The sequence below is a fragment of the Rhinatrema bivittatum genome, chromosome 3 (genome assembly GCF_901001135.1).
Source record: "Rhinatrema bivittatum chromosome 3, aRhiBiv1.1, whole genome shotgun sequence".
In the NCBI taxonomy this organism is placed as follows: Eukaryota; Metazoa; Chordata; class Amphibia; order Gymnophiona; family Rhinatrematidae; genus Rhinatrema; species Rhinatrema bivittatum.
The window spans coordinates 425,784,689-425,805,776 of record NC_042617.1 but is presented as its reverse complement, the minus strand read 5'-3'; the positions used below and the strand labels follow the sequence as shown (position 1 = coordinate 425,805,776).

General features: G+C 41.8%; 1 protein-coding gene across 2 annotated transcripts in view; it reads left to right on the top strand.

The window, feature by feature from the left end:
- Nucleotides 1–21,088, top strand: part of MYOM2 (myomesin 2) — a 261,629-nt gene that overhangs the window by 9,752 nt on the left and 230,789 nt on the right. For both annotated transcript variants that reach the window (XM_029595753.1, XM_029595751.1), the window contains exon 2: nucleotides 18,257–18,384. In XM_029595753.1, the coding sequence (XP_029451613.1) occupies nucleotides 18,278–18,384 (107 nt within the window). In that variant the 5' untranslated portion in view covers nucleotides 18,257–18,277. The remainder of the gene's footprint in view (nucleotides 1–18,256; nucleotides 18,385–21,088) is intronic.

Here is a 21,088-nt window from a genome sequence, read left to right as displayed (position 1 = left end):
ACTATTTTGAGGGCATAGTTGTTCCCATTTGGAGGCACCAGAATCCCATTTTTTTGTCACTGCTATTATTTGGTTCTCCATGGTCAGTGCAGAGTCTAGGGTGATTCCTTGACTTTTTACTTCCTATTGTGGGTATAGAGCAGTGGCGTAGCCACGGGTGGGCCTGGGTGGGCAGCTGCCCACCCAATTTAGACCCAGGCCCACCCAACTGACACCAGAACTGCAAGGCTGTCGCGGGATCCCATCCCCGCGACAGTGAAGAGGAGAACCCACGCCTCGCGCGCCATCACGGCACACGTGGGGAAGCGCTGATGCGGCCGTATGGCCAACCGGTCTTCCTGTTTGCGGGGGGAGGGGGGAGCGGAAGCGCCGCGCACAGTTTCCGCTTCCTCCCCCCAAAGCAGGAAGATCAGCTGCCTCTCCTGCTATCTTCGGGCCGTATGGCCGACCGATCTTCCTGTTTGGGGGGGGGGGGGAGGAGAGCGGAAGCGCCGCGCACAGTTTCCGCTCCCTCCCCCCCCCCCCAGCAGGAAGATCGGTCGGCCATACGGCCCGAAGATAGCAGGAGAGGCAGCTGATCTTCCTGCTTTGGGGGGAGGAAGCGGAAACTGTGCGCGGCGCTTCCGCTCTCCTCCCCGCCCCCCCCCCCCCCCATCAGGAAGATCGGTCGGCCATACGGCCCGAAGATAGCAGGAGTCCGGTGGCAGCAGGAGAGGCAGCTGATCTTCCTGCTCTGGGGGGAGGAAGCGGAAACTGTGCACAGGCTTGAATGTGTATGTGAGGATGAGAATGGGAGCCTTGTTGTGTGTGTGTGGGTGAAAATCGGACCCTGGGTGTGTATGGGAGTGAGAATGGAGTCTTGAATGTGTGTGGGTGAGGATGGAAGCTTGAATATGTGGGTGAGGTTGGAAGCTTGAGTATGTGGGTGAGGATGGAAGCTTGAATGTGTATATATATGGGTGAGAATGGGAGCTTGAATGTGTATATATATGGGTGAGAATGGGAGCCTGGGTTTGTGTGTGTGGGTGAGAATGGGACCTTAAATGTGTGTATGTGTGAGTGAGAATGGGTTTGTGTGTGTGTGGATGAGAATGGGTGCCTGGATGTGCGTCTGTGTGTGCATAAGAATATAAGCCTGGGGAGGGGTGAGAAAGTGAGAGTTTGTATGTGTGTCTGCAGAGAATGTGAGCTTGGGGGGGGGGTGGGGGAGAGCATATGAGAGTGAGAGCCTGAGTGTGTGAGGGAGTCTGTGAGAGAAAGCATTTATGTATATATGTATGTGTGTGTGTGGAAGGGAAGAAGACAGTAGTAGAAAAGACACTGAAGAGGAATTAGGAAATGAGCGACAAGGGAAAAAATGGGAAAGAGAGACCAGGACCAACTGATTAGAAAAATACAAAGATCAGACAACAAAGGTAAAAAAAAAATATATATATATATATATATAGAGAGAGATGTTAGCAATTTAAATATGTCATCTTTGGGAATGTGCATTCTTATATTTTTGTATTTTGCTCTTTCTTAAGTATTCCACTGTTCAGACATTTTAGTTTCTCAGGCTTTCTATTTTGGCTTTATCTACATGTTTCTGTTTCTAATTTATAGTCTCTTATTTCTATATTAGGTAAGGGTCGGTCTCAGTTTTGCCTGTTTGTGACAGAAATGAGTATTTCTAGCATATAGTTTCTCTGTAGTAGTAGTCCAGCCTGTTCTGTTATTCCCGTAGGTGATGTATTAATGTTCTAGGGCCTGGTGTAGTATTTGCATTGCTGCTTTTTCATAAGGTTGCTGTTTGAATCCTGAGAGTCAGTGCTGTGATTGTTTGGCAAGGTTCCAGATGCCTCTTTCTTTGCAAGAGTTTGTTACTTCACAAAATAGCAGTGGAGGGTTATTTTTTGCTGAGATTACACCAGAATTTGAATTTTTTTTTTTCATGTTACTTGTAATGTGAATTGCCCTAGCTCTGCGCTGCACCTGTTCTGATGATTAATTATATTTTATTGTATTTATGAAGATTTTTGGGTTTCTGCAAAGATGGTTCATGAAAGAATACATTAATTTTTGTTTTATTATATGATTGGATTTGATTGTTTTCTATACTTGAAATAATTGAAGTAAATTATTTTAAAGTTTCATTCATGACACATAATGGCTGTTGCAAACTACTTAGAAAGCCATTCTAGGGTGCAGTATATGGCATTATTTATCAGTAAGAAAACAACTAGTAGACCTGCATGCCTTGTGCCCACCTATGTTAACCTTGTGCCCACCCAAAAAATCAATTCTGGCTACGCCACTGGTATAGAGTGATGTCAACTAGGATGAGCGGGATGGGTGTTTGTCAGGTCAGGGTGAATTTCTTGCCCAAAAGATCTCCATTTTGTCTGTGTTTGAAGTTGATTGTTAGTCATCCATGTTGTTATCTCCTTTAGGCAGCATTTTAGGATTGGTGTGGTTTCTTCCCAGATGTCTGATGTTGGCATGAGGATCTGAATGTCCGTAGAGATTTAATTTCCTTACAATGGTCATGACGGGTGTGAGGTATACATCAAATAGGATGGGTGATGGTGGTGAGCCTTGGCGTACAATAAATTTCAGAGGCCAGGGTTTGGATGATTTTGAATTCCAGGTTATTTTTTGGGGTTCTTCTGGTAAGGAAGGATTCAAATCTTTTTTTTTTTTTGCTTTTTTGGGGGTCTGCTGAGGATTCAAATCTTTTATTTTTTTTGCTTTTCCTCGAATTCCTGTGTTTGATACTTACCATGGTTTGGTGGCCCACTGTTGAATGCAACCAAGGGATCACAGAGGATCAGGAGACCTGCCCTGCTGTAATACATCATTAGTCATCTGTCATCTGGTAGGAATGCTTTTCTGTGCTGTATCTTGCATGGAAGCCGGACTTCCATGCAAGATTCCATGCCCTGTGTTGGGTTCTGGCTTTTGGTCTCTTCAAGATAGTTTTGTAGTTGTCTGATAACCACAATCTTCAAGGATTTGGCTATTCTAGATGGGTTTGGTAGCTAGAACATTTTTAGTCATCCAGAAAGAGGCTGGGGGGGGGGGGGGGGTGAGACTCATAGATGTATTTTTCAGAATTGTTCTTATTTCATGATTTCTAAAATGAATTTAATGTGGATTTTTTTGTGATCCAATGAGGGGAACATAGCTCTTGAAAGCTTGTCAAAATATATTTTTAATTTAAAAAAAGTATATCTGAGAGTTTGTTGTAAGCCTTTATTATTATATGCACAATTAATTTAAAGTAAATTATTTTTGTATTTTAATCTCAATAAAATTTTCCTCAAATGAATTTGAAATGCATTTCCTTTAAAGTTTCCAAAGTAGCTGAGGTAAACTGTGCAAGACACATTCTAGTGCTACATTTCAGAGTTATCTGAGAGAAAGGTAATTGATTATAATTTCATTTAGGACAGGTGAATCTCTATCTAGTTACTCTATTTACCTTCTTCTAATGCCATTTGCACTACGGATGTGCAGCAGGGATGGATTTGTCCCATTTGGGATTCGGATTCGTAGGGGCCAAATCCGTTGCATCCATTCTTGGAGGCCCCCGATCCATTCATATGTCAAAAATACATTCATTCCCTCCCAAATACCCCATCCCAACCCTTTAAAGTTATTTATCTACAACCCCCCCACCCTCCTGACCCCCCCCCCCCCGAGACTTGCCAAAAGTACCTGGTGGTCCAGTGGGGTTCCTGGAGCTATCTCCTGCACTCAGGCTGTTGGCTGCCGGAATTCAAAATGGCACCGATAGCCCCTGTGACATAGTAAGGGCAAAGGCTATCGGCACCATTTTGAATACTGGCAGCCAATGACCTGCGTGCAGGAGATCACTCCAGGACCCCCACTGGATCACCAGAGACTTTTGGCAAGTCTTGTGGGGGCCCCCACAAGACTTGCCAAAGTGGCGCCGATAGCCTTTGCCTTTATTATGTCACAGGGGCTATCAGCGCCATTTTGAATACCAGCAGTCGACAGCCCGAGTGCAGGAGAGATCGCTCCATGAATCCCGCTGGACGACCAGGTACTTTTGGCAAGTCTTGGGGGGTCAGGAGGGTGTGGGGCCTATTCGTTGGTGATCCATTGTATTCGTGGGGGTTCGCCATACGTTTTGGAACCCCCACGAATACAATGAATATGGCATATACTTTGCGGATTCACAATACGTCGAAAACGAATGAACACCCCTAATTTGCACTAGCTTCATGCAAGTTGTGGCAGTACTGTTGTAGTACCATTCATTTCAATGGAGTCACTTACAGTACAAGCTTACACTACAGGTTGTCAGAAACCTAGTGCAGACAGCATTTCCCATCCTTTCAATCTATCTCACTTATATACAAACTGATGACCAAGAACCAGAATCTGAGAGTCCACAGGAAAAGGGATTATGGAAGAAGTTCTGTTACCTTGATTAATGCTATTAATCTAATCTCACCTATGGAAATGAGATCAGTTAATTTCCCTGTTTCTCTTTTGTTTTGCTCTAATGTATTTTATATAATTCATTTGGATGCTTACAGTCATTGGCTGAATTAGAGCACTGCATGTGTTAAGGAAGAGAAGCTTATCTAGGGATGGTCTGTTGCCAAAACTTAGGCCTGGATTTATCAAAATGCGGTAAGTACTGCATGCGATAGCAAAAGGGGTGTGTTTTATGCTAATATAGGATTTAGTGCTAATTACCTGTGCGAAGAGCTAAGTTAGTGCAAATTGTGATACCATTTTCAGATTCTGCAATAAGTGCCAGACCTGTTGTATTTCCTTCATTCAACCACCAGGGGATATGTGTGTGAGAGAGAGTGAGAGTGAGAGTGAGAGTGAGAGAGAGAGAGAGAGAGAGAGAGAGAGAGAGAGAGAGAGAGAGAGAGAGAGAGAGAGAGAGACTGAGAGACTAGCCATAATGTCATGGCCCATAGGTAGGTATTTGTATCCCTATGGTAGGCACACCTAGTAACTCGAGGTGGGGTTTAGGTAACAGTGTAGTGGGTTAGGGGCCACTTTGACATTCTACGTGACACCTACGAACAGAACAGTGGTCTCTTGTGAAGATTTGATGGCCTTCCGAGTGAGGAAACTCACTCCAAAATGAGATTTGGGCAATGTTCTCTCAACCTAGCTTGATGTTACCCAGGTAGAGAATCCATCAAGCTAGGTTGAGAGAACATTGCCCAAATCTCATCTTTAAAAATGGTGCGGGCCATCCAGTGCTCCTACCATGTGACAGGGGCCGGCCAATGGCACGGATACCCTGTCACATGGTAAGGGCAAAGGGCCATCGGCGCCATTTTTATTAGTGGCAGCCAATGGCCCGAGAGCGGGAGATCGCTCCCGGGACCACCACTGGACCACCAGGTAATTTAAAATGTTTTGGGGGGGGGGTCGGGAGGGTGGGGGAAGCTAAGGGAGATGTTTTAAAGGGTTGGGGTGGGTTTAGGGATTGTTTTTGTGTGCCATTTTTCCTGCCCTCACCCCAAAATGATAAGAGAACCCCACAAACAATTTCGTGGGGTTTTCCTATCGGTTTCGGGGAGCTCCCGATTTCTGACGACTTTGAAAATATCGTACGATATTTTCAATCGTCAGAAATATGATTCACATCCCTAGTAACTATATCTTTTTTGAGATGTGGCAACCAGAATTGCACACAGTACTCAAGGTGCAATCTCATCATGGAGCAATGCAGAGGCATTATGAACTACAATAATAAGAAAGTCAAAAGAAATTCAATTGAAGCATGAGGAATAAATTTAATGAGGTAATGTAAGAACCTCAACACAATGTACTGTCTAAAATGTGAAATCTGTTATATTGTTAAATATTCTGTTTCCTATACCCTATGCCAGGGGTCAGGAACCTTTTTGGCTGAGAGAGCCATAAACGCCACATATTTTAAAATGTAATTCCATGAGAGCCATACAATATGTTTAAAACTAAATACAAGTAAATGTGTGCATTTTATGTAAGATCACACTTTTAAAGTACAATAAGTCTCTGAAAATATTACACCAGGCCTTAAGACACCAATACATCTCCTATTAGGAAAACGGACCAAGTCAGGCTGCTATAGAGTCCTACACAGAAACTACACGCCAGCAGAAAACCTCACCTGAATCACGTGCTGTCCCTCACCTAACATAGAATAAAGAGACCAAAACGCATAACAAGAAGCATGCAGACAAAAACTGAATTGGAAACTGCAACAAGCCAGAGTCTCTGTATGCAGTGTAACAAAGGAAAAAAGAAACATCACACATCCTTATAAAACAAATCAAGAAATATAAAATCATCAGCAGTAAAACTGTACTAACAAAAAGAACATATTTCGAAACAGCTGATGAGTGGAATATCCAATAATTAAAAACTCATATAAAACATTTCCAGATACCAACAAAATATTTCAAAATAGCAGACACAAAGATCCAGTAATGAAAAATAATAAGGATACAAAAATTTTTTTGCTCTGCATACCTGGGAACGTTTGATATTCAGGTGTCCTGAGATTGTTCTGAATTAGCAGGAGGTGGGGTGGTTTGCTTGGAACTTTCTCCTCTCTGTCACATACCAGCGCTCTCTCTCACACTGGCTCTCAATGACACACCTATACACACATGCTCTCAGTCACTCACATATACAAATGTTTTTTCTCTCTCACTTATATAGGCTCTTAATTACACATTTACACACATGCTGTCTATCTTTTCACGCTTACACACACACAGGCTTTCAATCACATAAATACATGCTGTCTTTTTCTCTCACACACAGACTCTCATTCACATGCTTACAAACATGTCCTCTCTTTCTCTCATTTACACACAGGCTCTCAATCACATACTCACATGCTCCCTCACCTAAATCAGCTCTCAATCACACACAGACACACATGGTCTCTCTCTCTCATTTAAACACAGGCTCTCAATCACATACTCACATGCTCCATCACCTAAACCAGCTGTCAATCAGACACAGACACACATGATCTCTCTCTTACTTATACACACAGGCTCTTAATCATACATACACATGATCTCTCTCACACACAAAGGATCTCAATCATACACACATACTCTTTCAAACAAACAGGTTTTCAATTACAAACTTACACATACAGGTTCCCAATGGTAAACTTACATTCATGCTCTCTCTCTCACAGGCAGGATCTCAATCACAGACATACTCTCTTTCACATATACAGGCTCTCAATCATTCACATACATGCAATCTCTCACTCACACACACAGGATCTCAAACACACATGCTTGCTCGCTCATTCACTCTCTCTCCCCCCCCCCCCCCCCCCGGGAACTCGCGGCAGCAGCAGCCACCTCCCAACGCTAACCTCCTTCATTTTCAGCCCTCGCGGAGGCGAAGGCGGAGTCCCATCGGCCGCGGTTGAAGATTTTCATTTTCCTCCGAGCCGCGCTGCAGTCTTCTTCCCGCGCAGGCACCCGATGCTCTCCACTTCCTCTTCCGGGCCGCGGGAAGAAGAGAGCACCGGCGTGCTCTCTTCTTCCCGCGGCCCGGAAGAGGAAGTGGAGAGCATCGGGTGCCTGCGCGGGAAGACCCGCGCAGGCACCCGATGACTCCAGCGCTGGCACCCGGCTGACACCCGATGACTCCCGCGCAGGCACCCGGATGACTCCAGTCGGCGTGCTCTCTTCTCCTCCCCCCGCGGCCCGGAAGAGGAAGTGGTGAGCATCGGGTGCCTGCGCGGAAGAAGAGACCACGCTAGTGTGGTCTCTTCTTCCCGCGCAGGCACCCGATGCTCTCCACTTCCTCTTCCGGGCCGCGGGGGGGGGGGGGGGGGGAGAAGAGAGCACGCCGGTGCCGCTGACTCCAGCTGTCCTGCCGCGTTCCGCCCGGGCTGACAGCATTTTAAGCCCGGGCGGCGGAGGACCGGGGAGCAGCTGGGTCAGCGGGGAACCGCGAAGTATGGTGACACGTGTCTGCGAGCCAGATGCAGCCCTCAAAAGAGCCATATCTGGCTACGCGAGCCATGGGTTCCCGACCCCTGCCCTATGCCCTAGATCAGTGGTTCTCAACCTGTCCTGGGGACACCCTGAAAACGTGACTGTCTGGGGAATCCCCAGGACAGGGTTGGGAACCACTGCCCTAGATCTTTAGTTAATATATATTGAAACATTCATTTGATGCCTGTTGATGAATACTGTCTCTGTAATTCATCCTTATGAATGCCGGTATATAAAATATCTAAGTAAATAAATAAATAAATACATTTTCCATTTTTTTCACCATTCCCTTCCTAATAATTCCTAACATTTTGTTTGCTTTTTTGACTGCTGCAGCACGATGAGCTGACAATTTCAATGTATTATCCACTATGACACCTAAATCTTTTTCCTGGGTGGTAGCTCGGCTCCTAATATGGAACCTAACATTGTGTAACTTCAACATGGGTTATTTTTCCCTATATGCATCACCTTGCAGCGGTCCATATTAAATTTCATCTGCTATTTGGATGCCCAATCTTCCAGACTCGCAAGGACCTCCTGCAATTTATCACAATCCGTGTGTGATTTAACTACTGTGAATAATTTTGTTGTCATCTGCAAATTTGATCACTTCACTCATCGTATCACTTTCCAGATCATTTATAAATATATTGAAAAGAAAAGCACTGGTCCAAGTACAGATCCCTGAGGCACTACATTGTTTACCTTTTTCCACTGAGAAAACTGACCATTTAATCCTATTCTCTGTTTCCTGTCTTTTAACCAGCTTGCAATCTACAAAAGGACATCGCCTCCTATCCCATTACTTTTTAGTTTTCTTAGAAGCCTCTCATGAGGGACTTTGTCAAACACTTTAGCTCGAATTTTAAAAGCCTTGCACGTGTAAAAATTGGGGGTTAAGTGCAGGGCTGGGCCCTGTGTGTGCCGCACGCATTTTTGAAAGGGCCCAGTCATGCATGTAACCCCTGATATGTGCATAAAGGCCGGGCCAGAAGAAAGGGGCAGGCCAGGGGGTGGGGTCTGAGTGGGGCGAGGGGCAGGCTGGAACAGTGCCATTAGATGCTGCCCCGGGGAAGCACGCGCTGTCAGCTGGCTGGTGCACAAAGTTTACTTCTGCTCCGGAGGAGCAGTATGTATCAAAATAAAAAATGGGATAGCTAGGGTGGGTTTAGGGGTTGGGGAGGAGAGGGGAAAAGATGGGAAGGTTAGGGTTAGGGAACTGGTCTAAGCGTGGACATGAAATTCCGGCACACGTGTGCGTGTGAACTGTATTTTATAATACACAGGCGCCAACACGCACGCATTATAAAATTGGCACGTCCATGTATGCACACCGGGGAACCGGGTCATGCCACATGGGTTTAAATATCTAGCTTTTTCTGAATATCCAAATCTACTACATCTACTGGTTCACCTCTATCCACATGTTTATTATCCCCTTCAAAAAAATGTAGGAGATTTGTGAGGCAAGACTTCCTTGGGGTAAATCCATGCTGGCTATGCTCTAATAAACATCTTTTTCTATATGTTCTGTGATTTAGATCTTTAAAATAGTTTCTACTGTTTTTCACGTCACTGAAGTCTTGCTCACTGGTCTATAGTTTCTCGGATCACCCCTGGAGCCCTTTTTAAATATTGGGGGTTACATTGGCCACTCTCCAGTCTTCAGGTACAATGGATGATTTTAATGATAGGTTATACATTTTTACTAATAGATCTGAAATTTAATTTGCATTTTTTCAGAACCCTGGAGTGCATACCATCCAGTCTAGGTGATATAGTACTCTTTAGTTTGTCAATCTGGCCTACTACATCTTCCAAGTTCACTGTGATTTGGTTCAGTTCATCCAAATCATCACCTGAAAACCCTGTCTGCAGCCAGTATCTCCCCAACATCCTCATTAGTAAACACAGATGCAAAGAAATCATTTAGTCTTTCCACAATGGCCTTATCTTCCCTAAGAGCCCCTTTAACCTCTCGATCATCTAATGATCCAACTGACTCCCTCGCAGGTTTTCTTCTTCGGATGTATTTTAGAAAGTTTTTATTATGAGTTTTTGCCTTTACGGCTAACTTATTTTAAAATTCTCTCTTAGCCTGCCTTATCAATGTTTTATAAACTTCACAATGCTTATGCTTTTTCCTATTTTCTTAGATGGATCCTTCTTCCAATTTTTGAAGGACTATTTTATTTTGGCTAAAATAGCCTCTTTCACCTCATCTTTTAACTATGCTGATAATCATTTGGCCTTCCTTCCACCTTTCATAATGCATGAAATACATCTGGACTGCACTTCTAAGATGGTATTTTTAAGCAATGTACACACCTGTTGTACTCTTTTAACCTTTGCAGCTGCACCTTCCAGTTTTTTTCTATTTTTCTGATTTTATCAAAGTTTCCCTTTTGAAAATTTAGTGTTAGAGCTGTAGATTTACATATTAACCCCCTTCCAGTCATTAGTTCAGATTTGATCAGGTTATGATCACTATTGCCAAGTGACCCCCACCACTGTTACGTCTCTCACCAAATCCTGCATTCCACTAAGAGTTAGATCTAAAATAGCTTCCTCTCTCATCGGTTCCTGGTAAAAGTGCTATTTGAAAATTACCTACCTGGATATGGGTAAAACTCCTACATGCCTTGTTCCATCACAATTATAGTTTTGCTTGTGTTCTTATGGAGGCATTCTTGGGGCAGGGATAGGTTGGAGGAGGCAACAACATAGATAGTTTTGTATTTTCAAAATGTAGATGATGTAGATATGTGCATTGTTTTACATGGAAAATGTATCTGCAGGAAAAAAAGGTGCAAATACCTATGGGGACAATTTTCAAAAGGAAAATGTGCTTCTATTTTCTCCTTGAAAACTTGTGCAAAATTCTCATGTAAAAATAGTTGTGGAATTTTCAACTGCTTGCAGTATTTTTAAAATTCCCCCCCTTAAGCACTAAGGGATAGATTTAAAAACATATTTGCATATATAAAAGCTAGTCCCAACTTACCATCTCTCTGGGACTCAGCCAGCACTGACGATCCTCTCACCCAGCACGCTAAAGGCAAGCTCCGCAGGGGCTTCACAGAAGACAGATCACTATCGCAGCTTTCGCTGCTGCCTGAATTGTAGGAACACCCCCGGATGCCCCTCCCCCCACCCGATCACAGCAGGCGACAAGGAAATACTCAAGGCCTACCAGAAAGGCCTCTGATCGGCAACTACACCACCTGACCTGCAGCTAAGCCAGTCCTCTGACGTCACCGGAGGGGCCAGGTGAGTGAATTTTAAATTTACACTCACTCCAGGCCACGCGCCGTGCGCCGTGCACCGAAGGAGCGCGTCCAAAGGAGCAGGCCCCCTTTGTGCGCCCCTTCGCGCAGCCCATTCAAAGCAGCCCATAATTTTTACCCACCCCAAACTCCTACCTTCCTCTTCCCGCTCCTTCCAAACGCTTAAAAAAAAAAAAGTGAAGATGAACAAGATCTCTTCTCCAATCAACCCTCCCACTTCTTCTAAGGAACTCTCAACACAAAAAAATTCTTCTTCGAAACCTCTACACAATGTAAAAAAGCCAACCTCCATCAAAAACAACACACACATCCAACTCTCAAGCTATATGCTTCTCTCATTTATACTTATCAATACTCGCTCAATAATTTAAAAAATCCCTCTATTCAATGACCTACTGAGCGACTGCAAACCAGATTTCATTGCAATCATGGAAACCTGGCTAAAAAACACAGATTCCGTCCTAATAAACCAACTATCCAACCAGGACTACAACATCTCATCAATTCCCAGAAAAAATAAAAAAGGAGGTGGCTTAATGCTTATATCTAAAAAAAACCTTCAACTAAAACTTCGTCCATCTACCATTCCTCCACCTTTTTAAATTGCCTTATATGACTCACCAAAACTTCAGATATGCATCGTTTACTCTCCACCAGGAGCACTTGAGAAAAACTGCTCACCTCTAATTGAATTTCTCATAAACAGCATCTCCCTCAACAAACCCATCATCTTACTTGGCGACTTCAATATACACTTCAACTTACCCTTCCAATCAAAAACCTGCCAAACGATCATTGATGCACTATCAGCTCTAAATCTTGAACAAATAATCCAATCTCCAACTCACAAAGCAGGCCACACAATTGACCTCATCTTTATCAACACTGTAATTTGGAAATCAATCTCTACTCACACTACAAAATACCATGGTCTGACTATCACCTAATCCAAGCTAAACTACTCACCTACCTCAACCTAAAAACACTTCAAAGCACCCCAAAAATAATATCTTACCGTCCACCATTTAACACAGATCTACAAAAAACTCTTCAATCAGAACTAAAAAACATCAAACTATCTAACGCAGATAATGCTATCTTATCATGGCTGAATATCACAAAAAAAGTAGCAGACAACATCAATCCCATCATTACAAAATATAAACAACAGTCCAAACACAACAACCAATGGTACAATGAAAATATCAGAACTGCCAAACGTCTACTCAGAAAAAAAGAAAGAGAATGGCGGAAAAACAAAAACCCTACCACACTAAATAACTATCGGAACAATCTAACTCAATACAAAAATATAATCAACAATGCAAAAAAGAATTTCTTCTCCAATAAACTCTCCAAATTTCATCATAACCCCAGAATGCTATTCACAATAGTTCAAAAACTTACGAAAACCACCCAAGATTCTACATGCACCAAACATGGAGGTGACGACTTTGCAGACTTCTTCAACAACAAAATAGCTCATCTCATCCAATCCAACATAACCAACAACAACCAGAACAACAAACTCAACAGCATGATAACTTCATCCTGGTCAAACTTTGACATCTCCTCCGCTCTTGAAATTAAAACTATTATAAACAAAATGAACCCAGCCAACCATCCATTGGACACCATCCCAATAACCTCCCTCAAAACAATCGAACCAACCATTGAAAAAACCATCACCAAAATTGTCAATTTATCATTGACCGAAGGCTACTACCCAAAATGCCTCAAATCTGCTGTCATCAAACCAATCCTAAAAAAGAACAACCTGGATCCAGAAATCCTCACCAACTACCGCCCCATATCAAACCTTTCATTCCTAGCCAAAACCATTGAAAAAGTTGTACACACCCAACTAGATGATTATCTGGAGTCAAACAACATCCTACATCCATGCCAATTTGGATTTAGAAAAAACCTAAATACAGAATCTCTCCTCATCTCCCTAAATGACATTATCATCAGAGGCTTTGACAAAGGTGAAAAATACCTACTCATACTCCTTGACCTCTCAGCCACTTTCGACACAGTAAACTACAATATACTGTTAGAACAACTGTCAAATATTGGCCTTTCTGGTACTACATTACAATGGTTCTCATCCTACCTCTCTGAACATACATACCAAGTAGTGATCAACAACACCCCATCAAAAATGATTGACCTCAAAACTGGAGTTCCCCAAGGTTCAGCCTTATCTGCTACCCTCTTCAACATATACCTCCTACCCATCTGCCAACTACTAAAAGATCATGGAATCTCACATTTCCTCTACGCTGATGACATTCAGCTTCTAGTTCCCATACAAAACTCAATTGAAGACGCATACAAAAAAACCTCAGATATACTTATCTCAATCAAGCATCTACTAAACTCCCTGAAACTCATAATCAACTTTGACAAAACTGAAATCATACTCATGGATAAAAAACCCAATCCAACTCCACTACCCCTGACAATACTAGATAAACAAATGATAATGATAATCCCTACCTCCCATACCAGGAACCTTGGAGTTACCATCGATGCTGATCTCTCTTTCAAATCCCACATAGTAAATAAAACGAAAGAAGGATACCACAAACTACTAACCCTAAGACATATAAAGCCATTTCTCAACCCTTCTGACTTCAGAACCATCCTGCAGCTGCTTATTTTCTCCACCTTCAATTACCTCAACTCATTACTTATTGGAATCCCTTCATCATCCCTCAAACCACTCCAAATACTGCAGAATTCAGCTGCCAGAATCCTTACAGGAAAAAAAAGAAAAAAACACATAACACCCATTTTATCCTCTCTTCATTGGCTACCTATTTCTGCACGAATTACCTACAAATCAATGACCATCATTCATAAAATCTTAAATGATGATCTTCATGGACTAAAAGGCTTAAACATAACCCCCCAAAACCCACAAAGAAACCTATGCTCTAACAACGCAGAATTCTTAAACATCCCCACCATAAGAGACACTCATCTTTCAACTACACGAGAGAGAGCATTTTCCATTGCCTCCCCCAAAATTTGGAACACCCTACCCAAAGAACTGAGGACCCAGCACATCCTGAAAACATTTAAAAAAAGACCTAAAAACATTTTTATTCCGCAAACTCTAATCTAACTATCTGACACCTGATCATCCCAGCCCTCAACAGAACTCGCAAGCATAATCCTCCTCTTCATGCTCTCCCGATGTACCCTCCTTTTTCACCCCTCCCTGCTCTCTCACTTGAGTCATTAAGTTCATTGAAAATGTTCTCCTCACTATTCTGTTATTCAACTACTAAGAAAAAATGTTTACTGTTCACAATACTCTACTGTTCCCAACTACCATGTTAACTCCATTTGATTGTATGCTAATTGCATATTTTGTATGCTAATTGCATATTTTGTAAACCGTTATGATGGCTCTACCGAATAATGGTATATAAAACTCTACAAATAAATAATAAATAAATTTATGTGCGGCGACGCATCAGGGCCTTCCCCAGTTCCCAATTAAGGAGTGGACTGGGAGGGAACTTCCCAACACCCTAGCCTGACCTCCCTTCCTCTTCTCCTATCCTGTCCTCCCCCTATCCCTATCCTAAATCCCCCTAAAAAATGGTTAACTTACCTTTTGAGCCTGCTTCTGAGCAGGAGCAAGTTGCATGCGCCGGCACTCTGCCGGCACGTGATCCCCCGACACAGAGGCAAATGGCCGCTGTACCGGATGCCTCTAGCCCTGCCCCGCCCCTCGGATTGCCCCTTTCACTAACCCCGGGAGTTACACGTGTCCTGGGGGTTTAAGTACATGGCTGGGCCTTTGAAAATTGGCCCGCCGCATGTAAGGCCCACCTATGTGCGTAAACCCACGTGTTTTATGCGCATAGGTGATTTAAAATCCAGCCCTTATGTTTTGCTTGTTTTTAATCTGAAATTGAAGAGGTCCAGATTCAGTGCCACTTAGTCAAATAAGTTTTGAATTGTCCAGTTAAGTGGTGGATGAATATCTGCCTGGGATCAATGGCCTCTAACTTAGCCGTGTTGGCTGGGGGTAGGGGTGTAATTGGGAGATGTTGAATTAGCCAGATAAGTTATCCAGCTAACTTGGGTTGTGCTGGAGACCTGTCTTAAAGTTAACTGGATAAACTTATCTAGCTAACTTTTAGGTAGCTGGCTATATTCAATGGTGTGGCTGCACTGCTGAATTTTCAGGCTAAGGGGGTCATTTATCAAAATGTGCTAAGGCGTTTTCACATGCGTTAAGGGCTTATCACATGCAAAAAGTCCCGTTAACGCATGCGATAGGCCCTTACTGCATGCAAAAATGTCTTTAACGCATGTGATAGCACCATATCGTATGGTGCGATACAAATTTGAAAAAGAGGAGGAGTTAGGCTGGGTTTGCCAGTCTGTGACATGCTATTGCACAGACTTAATGCTGATTTTAACTACACCTTTTTCAGTAGCATTAAGCTGTGTGATAGCTTGCTTTATGGGGCAAGAAGGTTTTATTGCATTTTGTGATGTCTCCTGAAAGACCTGTTTTAGTAGATTTGAAGCATGAGAGAGACTAGCCATAATGTCCTCTCCCTAGATAGGTATTTGTATCCCTATAGGTGGCCCATCTAGTAACTCGAGGTGAGGTTTAGGTATTAGTGTAGGGGGTTAGGAGCCACTTTGACATTCAATGTGAAGATTTGATGACCTACGGAGAGAGGAAACTCACCCAAAGATGAAATTTGGGCAATGTTCTCTCCACCTAGCTTAATGTTACCCAGGTAGAGAGTCCATCAAGCTAGGTGGAGAGAACATTGCACAAATATCATCTTGGAGTAAGTTTTCTCACTCCGTAGGTCATCAAATCTTCACAAGAGACCACTGTTCTGTTCATATATCTCACATTAAATGTCAAAGTGGCCCCTAACCCCCTACACTAATACCTAAACCTCACCTCAAGTTACTAGGTGGGCCACCTCGAGTTACTAGGTGGGCCACCCATAGGGATACAAATACCTATCTAGGGAGAGGACATTATGGCTAGTCTCTCTCTCTCTCTCTCTCTCACTCTCTCTCTCTCTCTCTCATCAGTGGTTGAATGCAGGAAATACAACAGGTATGGCACTTGTCTGAAAATGTTATCACAATTTCCATTAACTTAGCTCTTTGCATAGGTAATTAGCACAAATTGCAATAAACTGTATATTAGCATAAAACACACCCATTTTACTATTGCATGTGATACTTATCACATTTTGATAAATCCAGCCTATGTTAGCCAGATAGATTTATCCAGCTAACTAGCTCAGCCAGATTGAGGCTGAATATAGACCTTGACATGTTTGTAATCTTCGAAAGGGATTTGTTTGTGAGAAGGAATTATTGAAAAGAGAGCTCTTTTTCTGAAGAACTGCCCTGATCTCAGAGGTGTTCATCAATGCTATGCTTAAGTTTTGCAAAGACTGATTTGCAAAGTCCATGTTCTGGTTTGTTGTTAGAATAAGGAAATGTTACCTATTGATTGTTTCAATGGCAAATATGCATATTTTATTTTTTTATTTTTAACATTTCTTTGACTTATAAACACTTGAATGATTTTTTTTTTAAATACATATTTTAATTTGTGGGGGTTTTTTAGTTAGTTGATACACTCTTGGTTTATCAGTTTGCTTAACTGAATTTTTCATAATCCTTTGGTACAAAAACTCATATCTATGTAGTTAGTGATAATTTATGGGATTTATGTCATCCCATACCATGTGGTATCATACATCAGGAAACAATTACGTTTGTCTCCCACCGGAGACCATGTAAAAGTGTATCTACTTTTTCTGGGTTGATGTGAATCCATGAATTCATCTGTTTGTTTGCATTCAGACATTTTATTTCATAGGGGCTGGACTAAGCTGGTGGTTTGGTATCAAGGGCTGTGCACTACCATATAGAAGACCTGGGTTTGATTCCCAGGCTTGGCTGGTGTCTGTGCTTCTGGCCACACTTGTGGATCACATTGACTAGATTCCACTGTGATGACTGGGCTAAGATGGAATGGGGATGTACAAAACTGGGGTAAGCCCCCAAATATTGTGATTGAAGTCTCATGGGGATCATGGTGATATAGGCCAACAATTGAGCTAAAAATCCAAACTGCTACATTTAACATATCAAAAAAATATAAATCAGTCAAATACATTGTATTTCATGAGTCATGGCAGTCTAAAGACCATCTGTATAATGAAAAAGAGGTATTGGTAGATCTATTAATTAAGAAAAGAATGAGGGAGAGGTGGGGGAAATAAACACTCAGAGCTTAGGGGTGGCTGCCAACCAAATGTATCCTTGACTATCATATATTCTAGAAAATCATTGAGGCATTTTTAGTCATAGGATATTCATTTCCTTCCCATAGTTTCTTATAATTTTCACTCACTTCACAATTTTGCAGAATAGAAGCATGTGATCTTGATTTATCAATATTTTCTCCCATTCTATGCCTTTAAAAAAAAATCCCTTGTAGTGAACCAAATTGAATGAGCCTTATATAGGAAGAATATTTTCTTTTCAAACCTTTGTGTATGGAAATAAAATATTTATAATTTATGACCTATGTGTGTTTGAAAAGAAATAAAATTTGTAGTTAAACAGTAGGGTAGAATTTTAGAAGCCATACTGCTCCTGGAGAAAAATGACATCTTCATACATTTTAAAGGAATAACAAAAAAGATGTTGTGGTACATGAGCGTTCAAGACCTCACAAGGCTTTTCTTCAGATGGAGAGCCCCTGAGGTCTTGCAAGCTCAAATACTATGTCTTTCTGTTGACCCTTTAAAAGATATCAAAACCTATAAAGATTCTATTCAGGGACCTTTCTGATCAGACAGATATGATTGTAATTGTCATTGAAATGTATTTTTCATGCAAGTAAAAATCTCAAGTGCTGAAAGTTAAGCAGAATTATTACGACTTAATTTATAGGCATAAATCTTGGTCACAATCATGCCAACCAGGAAGATACCATTCTATCAGAGAAAACACAAACATTTTGACTACTCATATCGCAACATTCAATCAAGATATGTTGTCCAAGAGTATACTACAAAAAAGTAAGTAATATTCATATATCTTATTTTTACAAAGTTGAACAATGAATTATAATATATTTTATTGAAAAGAACAGTAATAAATTGGTGTTAAACTTACAGAAGACTGGGTGTGTACAGAGCAAAAATTTCCATTTTGGTTTCTTCATTTGTTTTATAGAGCACCTTTATTTGGTTCATTAGTTCAAAACGAAAACATATGTTTATTCATTAGTTTATGGGGGAACCACTGCAGCATATTTTGGCCTCTAAAATGTTTTTTAATTAATTTGAATGAAACTGTTAGGTAGACATCTTCAGAAGGGTGAAGGCATGCCAATATATCAAAGCTATATCAACGTGGCACCAAAAGTGACATGAATAGCCTAAGGCACCATAAAAGGGCAAAGGGATACCAGTGGTGGCAGGAGTTCTCCATGGTACCATCAGAGGATCAAAGATAAAGCAAGAATGGAAATAATACCCCATGGCATCAAATGAAAGCACCAAGAACAGTGACATGAACCCTTGAAGGTAGCATAAGAGGCAAAGTGGCACTAAAAGTCACATCATAGAAATGTGACAAAACGAAAAGACTATAATGGCCTATCTAGTCTGCCCATCCATCCAACTAATTTAGCTTTTTAATTATCATCACTCCCTCAGAAATCTCCTGTATTTATTCCATACTATCTTGAATTCAAATACCATTTTTGCGTCCACTACCTCCACTGGGAGTCCACTCCATGCAACTACTACTCTCTCTGTAAAGAAATATTTTCTAAGATTACTCTTGAGTCTAAACCTTTTCACCCTCATACCATATTCCCTCATTTTAGAACCTTTAGAGGCTTGCTGTCTGTGCATGGAAACCTTTGAGATATTTATATATTTCTATCATCTCTCCCCTATCTTGCCTTACCTCTAAGGTGTGCACATTTAGATCTTTGAGTCTATCCCCCATGTGCTTTAAAAGGAAGACCATTTTAGTAGCCACCTCCTGGACTGACTCTAGCTGGTTATATCCTTTTGAAAGTGTGGTCTCCAGAATTGTGCACAGCATTCAAATGAGGTCTGATCAGAGACCCATAGAGGGGCAATATCAGCTCCCTTTTTCTGCTGACCATTCCTCTCCCTATGCAGCCAAGCATCTGGCTTTTACCATCTCTTTATCCATTTGTTTGACCACCTTAAGGTCATCATATACAATCACACCTGGATTCCATTCTTCTTTCATGCTTAGAAGAAATTCACCTCCAATATTGTTTATCTCCTTTGGGTTTTTGCATCCTAAATTAAGTGCTCTGTATTTTTTAGTATTAAATTTTAGCCTCCAGACCCTAGACCACTCCTCAAGCTTCAACAGCCTAAAGCACCATGAAGAGGGGACAACACAGAAAAGGTGGTAGAAAAACCCCAAGACACCAATAAAGGGACAACACAGCACAAAGAGTGGCATCAACACACCAAGACACCATGAGAGGTGCAAAGCAGACCCTCCCCCCTCCCCCCCAGTGGCAAGAACATCTCAAGCTGTAGAGTCTGGGGTATGACAATAAGGCAAAGTGACAGCAAGACCCTCAAAATGCAGTCTGGGTATGGCAACAAGGTTAAGTGGAAGAAAGATTCCTAAGGTGTAGGATGAGAGATATAGCAGCAAGGCAGAGTGGCATGGGAGATATCTATATTCTTGTTGAAGTATAGTACTTCCTACTTGTCATATTTAGTACAAGAGAATGATTTGTTATTGGCATCACTTTTGTGACATAAGCTTTTATTAAATTTCCTACTGCTGGATGGAATTTTGGTTTCTTGTGTAACATGCTTGGTATTGAAACTTCAGTGTATGACTAAACATGTAAATGGTCTTTCTTCAATTTATTTTTCCTGGTAATTTGTGAGGTTTGCTATATTACGAAAGCTTTTCCCATATTCTATAGCTGGACACAGTCTCTTCTCTTGGATTCTCTGCCGTTGCATTAGTTCTCTCGTTCTACTGAAACCTTTATCACATTCAGAACATGCAAAAGGTCTCTACTGTGCATCTTTTTTCTTGTGCTTGCATTTCTTCCTTCTGACTTAGGTTTTTGGGAACAATACACCCTAGTATAACCAAAAAAAGAAGAAAAGTGGGAGAACTAGGCTGGGATCCTAGAAATGTAGACTAAAACAAAGGTTGAGGACAAGAAAAGAGATGGGGTGATAGGAGAAATTTGTATTTTTTTCTTTTTTGAAATGTTTTAGGACAAAACGTCCCAGTATAACCAAAAAACAAATAAATAGGGTGGGAGAAATGGTTGAGATAGAAATAACCTGGAGGTACCAAAAGTCTTATACTGGTACATAATAGGTTTGGCAGGTAGGCATATTAATAGCATGACCTCCAAGCTGGAATATCAGGAGAAAGACAGGCAGATCGGTAACAGCAAGACCCTTAAGGTGGTATGGCATGGCAGGTAGACATGTGGCAGCAAACTCCCCTAGAGTGGTGCATCTGGAGCATGGTACAGCTGAGGCATGACATGTAGGCATGCAGCAGCAAGATCACTAAGGTGGTACAGATGTGGCATGGCAGTTAGGCATATAGCAGCAAGAGCCCCTAAGGTGGAACACCTAGGCATGGCAGGTAGACAGAGCAGTGCTTTCAGTCCATCTTTTTTTTTTTTTTTTATATACCGACATTCATCTCAATTGAGATATCACACCGGTTTACATTCAGGTACTGTAG